Genomic DNA, 8,440 nt, shown 5'->3' on the forward strand with positions numbered 1-8,440 from the left:
GGAACGAGGTTAGAACCTCTGAGTCTGGGTAGAGAGCACCGACGGCAGTTGGATGCTATCTCGTCGACGGTTACAGTTATTTAGAATAAATGACTGTGATATATAAAGAAACAAATAAACTACTTCAGATAAACAGAGTCTATTCTGTAAACTATGCAGACAGACAACGGGAATCTTATTGTATTCCATCAAACCACATTATTAAGTTGCAGTACTCACGGACTCAATATCAGAGAACCCAGTTCATTTAGAGCGATAAATGAAACAAGTTATGAATATGTATATTCAAGTAATCCTGTACATGTTACTTCAAAGAGGAAAATCAGGCATGCATTTACTTCGACATTCTCATAAGAAAGGGGAAAGTATAATATCTTTTCTTATAACCATCCAAATGCATATTGTACATACTGAACAAGCTTAGCAAACACGTCAGTCGTATAGAGAATACAGAACGAATGATTCGAAGCAGTCATCATAACCTGAGATAATCCATGAGGTTGCCGTCGTGGAGACGAGCGAAACCAGTAATAAAAACATAAACTTCATGCACTGTTCTAGCATGGTTAAATACACAGATTATATTCATATAAGGTGCAAAACGTAAATTGCCCTGAAGGCTCAGATAGAGTCGTAGTCCATGCATAAATTGCAAGGGTTCCATATATAAAACACAAAAGAACAAAACCCGAATGGCGAAATCTTGGAAGAATAGAACTGTTCATACATTAAATAACGGGAAAACCTCAAACAGAACCTGAACCCGTTAGCCAGATCTGCGCGTTACGGCCAGATCCGAAGTCACATGTCCAAGATTAGATATGGTAAACCAAAAATCTGAGTATGCCGCAAGGGGCTGCATTACAAACAAAATAAGTCCTTAAATACATACAACAGAACTCAGGAGAGTTCCGCCGTCGATAACATCTCAATAGGACGGGTCATGGACTTGACCAGAACACAAAAGAAAACCTAAGTGCAAATTGTGAGGGTTCTCTGTGGAGAATACCTCGGCAATCGATGCGAAGAGACCCTCATTCGAACAGCGGTCTGCACAATCATAATTTTAAACAACTCAAATCGATGGTCCGCGAGCTCTTGTGGATAGGGGCAAGCAAATAAGAATCTGAGGGCATACCTGTGGCCGCCGAGAGGGTGGAACCAGCATGTATAACCGCCTTGGCACCACCAGAGGGGTTCAGATAGCCCAACTGCGCGCCCTGTAAGCAAAGAGGAAACAAACCTTAAGAGATCATTACAGATAATCAGAACTGTAAATATATGAAATAGATTTAAGAGTCGAGGTCCCATATACCTGTGCTGGATTAGTGTCAGGAACTTCACAGCTTTCGGAGCAACTGCAGGTGAATAAGGTAGCGCGTGTGGGGTTGCACCAGAGGATGAACGTCGAGACGGAGCCGGAAGGGCCGAACGAATGAATAAACCCCGAGAACGTTCGGATGAGGTTTTGTAAGGACTTAAACCCTTGAGTGCATCTCAGCCCTTTGATCCAAGGGTGAGATCCTGACCGTCCATGCAAGGCGGGAATACAAAGCGTAAAGGCCGAGATCACTGTGACCGAGATGTCACATGGCCAAAGGAGCCAAACCTTGCCACCTGCGTCGTTAAGGACTGAAGTCATTAAGGCAAGAGTGAGTTGGCACCTGCAAGGGCTGCGGCAGGACCGCCAAAGCCCGATGCCACATTAATATTCACTGTAGAACTGGTGGTCTAATAGCTAGCTTCTACATGAAGTCAATGCGTACACAAAACCCGTATGACAGTGTAATATATAGCCACGTAGCTTATACAAACCGGGGTTACAACAATAATCAAAACATAGGCTAATCAGCTGTAAATACGTGGCATGCATATGGTAATAATTAAACATACGTGTATACATAAAGGTTGGAAAATCATGTGTTATATAGCAAGTTCTTTAAATGAGGTATATAGTAAAAAAAAAAAATTATGTGTATGTGAACGTTGGTGTGACATCATCAAAAATAGGAGGCTTCTCTCTAGCTGAAAGACTTGAAACAAAAACTTGATATTCTTGCACTAAGCCATTTAGTGTGATGGTTACCAAGTCAGTATTGGACACCTTTTCACCAATGTCTCCTAACTTATCACTTAGCTCTTTGACAGAGGAAATGAAATTTCTTATACTTTTGTTGGCCCCCATTTTAATTGACAAAGTCTTGGTCTTCAAGAACAAAATTAGGTTAGTATTAGATGTTTCGTACAAGCTTGTAAGAACATCTCATCTTTCTTTGGATGTTTTACAATCCCTAATATGAGGAATGATGTTGTCCTTAAGTGACATTCTTAGCAACACCTTTGCTTTTGTTTACCTTTCTTTCGACTCTGGAATGGGCCATAAATTACTTCCCTCTAAAATTGTCAATATCTTGAATTTCCAATTTGCATAATTTCCTCCTTCAAGCCTTGTGGGCTCTTTCAAATAAGTTTCAACAATAAAATTTAACATAATGGAAAAAAAAAATTGTTCTCAATCAACAAAATACATCCAAATCCACCAGATCTATACACAAATTCACTAGATCTACATCCAAATTCATCATATTCAAAACCAAATGCATAGGATCTAAAAAAAACAAGACTTAATCTTGCTTCCAATAAAAAACAAAGCCAAAATTCCTTCTTATTTCTCCTTTTTTTACCAAACCCTATTCCAAAACATTAATTTCTTTTTTTAATCAAATACACCCAATTTTTAGCTTTCACCCAAAAGAAAATATTTAACTCCTTATATCCGGTAAATTCTTTTTCACCATAGAAAAAATTAATCCCTTATTTCTCCATTAAAAAACCTTCTTACAAACAAAAGTTCCTTATGAAAACTTTATACACAACGTGACTTAAAAACTAGTGAATTGGTTCAAGGTGAAAAGAGAACGCCTTGTGGACTCATTCAAATAAGTTTCAACTAGAAAATGACATAATGACAAAAAAAAATGTCTCCAATCAACAAATTGCACTCAAATCCACGAGATGTACACCCAGATTCACCAGATCCAAAACCAAATGCACAAGATCTAAAAAAACAAGACTTAATCTTGCTTCCAATAAGAAAACAAAGCCAAAATTCCTTCCTATTTCTCGTTTTTACCAAACCATGTTTCCAAAACTTCAATTTCGTTCTTTAATCAAATACACCCAACTTTTAGCTTTCACCCAAAGGAAAATATTTAACTCCTTATATCTGGTAAATTCTTTTCACCATAAAAAAAAGTTTTAACCCCTTATTTGTCCATAAAAAAACTCACGTTTACAAACAAAATTTCCTTATGAAAACTTTATACACAACGTGACTTAAAAAATAGTGAATAGGTTCAAGGTGAAAAGTGAAGGCCTTGTGGACTCATTTAAATAAGTTCCAACTAAAAAATTTGACATAATGACAAAAGAAAAACCTCCTAATCAACAAAATGCACCAAAATCCACTAGATATGCACCCAAATAATTCACTAGATCTACATCCAAGTATACCCAGATTCACCAAATCCAAAACCAAATGCATGGATCTAGAAAACAAGACTTAATCTTGCTTCCAATAAAAAACAAAGCCAAAATTCCTTCTTATTTCTCATTTTTTTACAAAACCTTGTTTTCAAAACTTTAATTTCCCTTTTTAATCAAATACACTCAATTTTAAGCTTTCACCCAAAAGAAATATTTAACTCCTTACCTCTAGTAAATTTTTTTTCACCATTAAAAAAGTTTTAATAACTTATTTCTCCATTAAAAAACAATATTTAACTCCTTATATCTAGTAAATTTTTTTCACCATAAAAAAAGTTTTAATAACTTATTTCTCCGTTTAAAACCCTTCATGTTTATGAATGAAAATTTTATACACGACTTTATTTCTCCATTTAAAACCCTTCATGTTTATGAATGAAAATTTTATACACGACTTTACTTAAAAAAATAGTAAATTCGTTCAAGGTGAAAAGTGAACTCTTCAGCTGCGGCAAACAATAGTTTTTCACAAAACAACAATTACTTATGGCATGCGTCACTTTATTATTCCATGTTTCATTTGCTTAGTTTTGATTGACCAACGAGTTCCCAAATGTGTCTACAGTCACCTCCCTCCCTGGAGTACCTCCCGACGAGTTCCCAAATGTGTCTACTCACCTCCCTGGAATATCTCCCACCTACATATTCAGATCGCACACAACCATTGCAGATAGCCAACAAGAATCCAAGATTGATTGTACACAAAGCCACAAACAACCAACACTAATTTTCTTAACCAAAACATAAAAACGTGGGAGCAACATCGTAACATGTCACAACCCTCACGGATCCGATTTGTCTTAGATTTGAAGTCTCAGATTTGAAGTCTCACTAAATCTCCAAAGAAATTTTCTCAACCAAAACATAAAAACTTGGGAGCAACACCTTAACAACAAGATGTCATAGTGCTCATAGATCTGATTTCTTTCAGATCTGGAGTCTCACTAGATTTCTTTCTCTGCTCTCATACCATAGAGAGATGGGCAAGAATTAAATCAAATGTCATTGATCAAACTATTTGGGCAACAAGTACATTATATAGGCACACATAATACCATATTAGAAAATCAGAAAGGTGCTCAAGAATTAAATCAAATCTACTTGGGCAAAGAGTACATCATATAGGCACACATAGACAGAAGACAACCTCACAAAAGACCCAAACACTAACTACAAAAATACAACTCATCAATTCTATTTGAACATATTATTTCTACGTTATTCCAACACTTAACCAATAATGAATTTAAGAAAGAATATTAACCTCTTCATAAAATAATGAATTTACTCAATCTTAATCTCTTTGACAAAATAATGGTAAAAATAATAAAAATCATTTAATTTAAATCTGATAACTACAAAGATAGTAAAAACAAATTATAAAATGTGTTTGGGAATCAATAAGAAAACAACAAATTAGAGAAAAAAAGTTTGACAATAAATAAGAGAACTGGTCGATTTATTCGACCTTCCTATGAGGTCTAGGTTCGAAACTAAAAATCGCTGGACTAAAATGCCGACCATCAGGCATTGGACCTGTGTGAAGCCATTTCCATGTTTTTTGAGTTGTATTATAAACAAGCACCTCTTTAGCACACGCATGTCTGAAGCACACCAAGTCCCCTGTCCCTTCAAAATCAAACATTAAACTTCCGAACCTTCTCGAAATAAACTTGGTGAGCTTCTCTGTCCTAAACTTTCGGAAAACAGATGGTGGAATCCCTGCAATAACCCTGCGACCCGCGATGTTGCCCGAACCCGATTTGGGCTTCGCAATCTCCGTTATCATAAAACCACGGAAAACCATGTCAGCCTTGGATACGGATGACGCTAAAAGCACTCGCGAGCCGCAAGTGAAAATTACATCTTCCCTGGGCATTCCCCTAGTTTCCGCATTCTCGAACGGGAAAGGCACGATACCGTATTTCCGGTTTTGGAGGTTGAAAACAGAGATGCCCTGCACTGTCTTGCAATACAAGAAATCCTCAGAAACAACTATCTTCTCCTTGTATGTTGTCCACGATACACCCATATTATGTGCCACGCGTCCCGCTGTAGTCCACGTCTTTACAACTGAATCGTAGATTTGCACCCTCTGTTCATTCCCCGTTATTGCTATCACTTTATATGTTTCTCCATTGTGGGCCTCACCCTCCCCGGCCACGATGGTCATGCCCCAAATAGCTCTAGCGTTGATTCTGGGAAGTTCGAACGACGTCGCTGTCAGAGGATTGGAGACAATGTGCCTGAATACAGTATGTTTTAAAGACACAATTGACAACAATAAAAGGCCTGCAGCCGATCCGTGGATCTCTAACGCCTCCACGTCATATTTTTCTGGTAAGAAGGCAAAAGAAAACTTTTTCCAAGTTTTATTATATAAACAATAAACCATAAAGTCCACAGAGATGTCATTCCACAACAGAAGCCATGATTTCTTCTTGTTGGGAGGTGCCTCAACCCAATAATCACTTATAAACGTTGTGGACAAAAAGAGGGTATTCCACTCTTTACAGACGCAACAATATCTACATAAGTTTTCAGCCGGCAACCATGCCAACACTTTCTCTTGTAGATCGTTGGGCAGTTGAGACCACCACGCTGAGCACTCCTCTCCATCTTCCCTTTGTGTTTCCACTTTGGATGAACAACACTCCTGCACTGCCCTTTGTGTTTCCACTTTGGATGAACAACACTCCTGCACGGCCGTTTCCATTTCCATTTTGATAATGAACTTCAAATTTTGATTTGGAATAAAATAAAAGAACTCAGGTCTACTAGCTAATAGATCTAGCTAATAACTTCAGATTCTAATAAATTTTCTGTGAACACAAAGAGATGGATTAAATCTTTGATCTATGGTGGCTTAATTCCCTGTTTAAATAGGCTACATTCAAAGTGAATACCACAGGTCGATACCATTGTAAGCCACATTCAATGTGAATACCATGGGTCAATATCATTGGTTCTCAATACCAGGGTCAATACCATTTGCCATCTTTATTTTTATTAATATTAATATTAGGGTTAATAATGCCTTTTTACATTGTATTAATAGTAATTTGGCCCATAGTAGTTGGCCCATAAGTTTCACCTAAATAAAATTTCATTTGAGTGAATTATGGAGTAAATATAAAAGAAAAATGTTTTATTTATTTACCATACCTCTAGTTTATCTATATTTTTATTAATTTATCATACCTCTTTTATAAATATAGTATTTGGTCTATGGTATTTAGCCCAGGGTATTAAAATGGTATTTGGCCCATACGCTTCACCTAAATAAAACCTCTTTTTTGAATCTTCTTTAAATATAAAGAAGTTTATGGACTAAATATAAAAAGAAGTTTTATTTATTTACCATACATTTAGTTTATTTATATTTTAATTTATTTACCATACCTTCCGAGTAAGTATAAAAAGAGATTTTATTTATTTACAATATATCAATTTTATTTATTTATAGTACCTATTTTTTTAATGTTCATAAACTTCTTTATATTTTAAATTTATATTGGGTTTATAGATTAAAAATGTTAAATGTTTACATTTACATTTACATTTACATTTACATTTACATGTTTATGCATATGTTCACATGTTGTGGCTAACAAGAGACGGTTTTTATTGACTTGAGTGGTCAAAATCAATTCTTAAGAGAGGGTTGGATCTCTTGAATTGATCTTTTGTCACAGCTCCACATCATACATATGGTAAAAAAAAATTAATCAAACCAAAATTTTGATTTATATACACCTATGTTTCAATTGTTATAACACTATACTATAATTTTTAGGGTGTAATTACAATCGTATATATATGATATGATCTTTAATTAAATTATTGGTTATCCGCTTTTGGATTTAAGTGGCATCGTTTGTTAGGCTTCATTAATTTTATCCATGCCATGGGAATCCCCACCATATCGCTCGCTGACAGTCTCAGTGCTAAGTATTCATGCTGCCTTATTCAACCCGGCTTACAATTTGTTAAACTTTACATTGGTGTTGATACTTTGGTTATGGCATTAAATTTCCTTCTCTGTCTTGGTACATGGCATGGGCAGGCCTGTCCTACTACAGCTGCACATGTCGAGTCTCTTGTTTCATCAATGGTGGAAGACCTAGGTTCACAATCCTACGGCTGGGCTCCTTCTAGGGGTTTACACATCCCTATTTGCGAAAGCGGTGCCTCATTTTACTCTATCTTTCCTCGGCACTTGCTCCGATTCCGCTTCTCCTCTTGCAAGCCTTCTCAGTCTATCGATCCAAAGCTACGATCCAAAGCTACAATGCAGATGGAGGATTCTCAGAAACTGGCTTATGCTTTTCTCTTTGGGGAGTGTACCTCAGGTAAGCATTGCTTACAAATGTGACTTTGTTATGTTTTCTTTTGCAATTGATTGTTTATTCCCTACCATTGTAGCTCTGTTGCTAACAAGAATTGTGGTGTATTTTAATCTGTAGGAGACTCGGCTACAGGTTTGGGGTTTACAATTGTGATCATAAGGTGGTTCCCTTGAATGTTTTTCGATGCCCGAGGGTTTCTGGGTAAAGTTTATCTCCGACGTGCTTGTTTCACAGAGAAGGAACTCTTTGGTTGCTTGAGGCTAGAGTTTCAACTCTCCTGAGTATTACTAGCTTTCTTTTTTCGGTTTTGAAGTAAAAAAGGGATCTCATTACACAGTTATTAGTTAATAGTTATCAGGCGAATGGCTACAGTTGTTCTGAGATGTAAGCACAAACATTTCCTCTATATAATCAAGGAATTTATTAATCCGTTGTGGGTCTTGAGACTATGGCAACACCGGCATAGTTTCTATGTTAAGCTTTTTATGAAAGAATTACATCTCTTTGATTAAGACTTGTTAATCTAATTTGGTAGACTTCTTGGG

The 8,440-nt window shown here is 36.4% G+C and overlaps 1 protein-coding gene across 1 annotated transcript; it reads right to left on the reverse strand.

Annotated features, from left to right (window-relative positions):
- Positions 1–5,005: 5,005 nt before the first annotated feature.
- LOC149173195 (F-box/kelch-repeat protein At5g15710-like) lies at positions 5,006–6,268 on the reverse strand. Its single transcript, XM_089426604.1, has one exon. It carries the CDS (start codon positions 6,266–6,268, stop codon positions 5,006–5,008), a length of 1,263 nt encoding a protein of 420 aa, XP_089282730.1.
- Between the last annotated feature and the right edge of the window lie 2,172 nt (positions 6,269–8,440).

The sequence above is a fragment of the Pinus tabuliformis genome, chromosome 4_2 (assembly GCF_031772625.1).
Source record: "Pinus tabuliformis cultivar Carrire ecotype Pingquan chromosome 4_2, CPIR1, whole genome shotgun sequence".
NCBI classification, from domain to species: Eukaryota; Viridiplantae; Streptophyta; class Pinopsida; order Pinales; family Pinaceae; genus Pinus; species Pinus tabuliformis.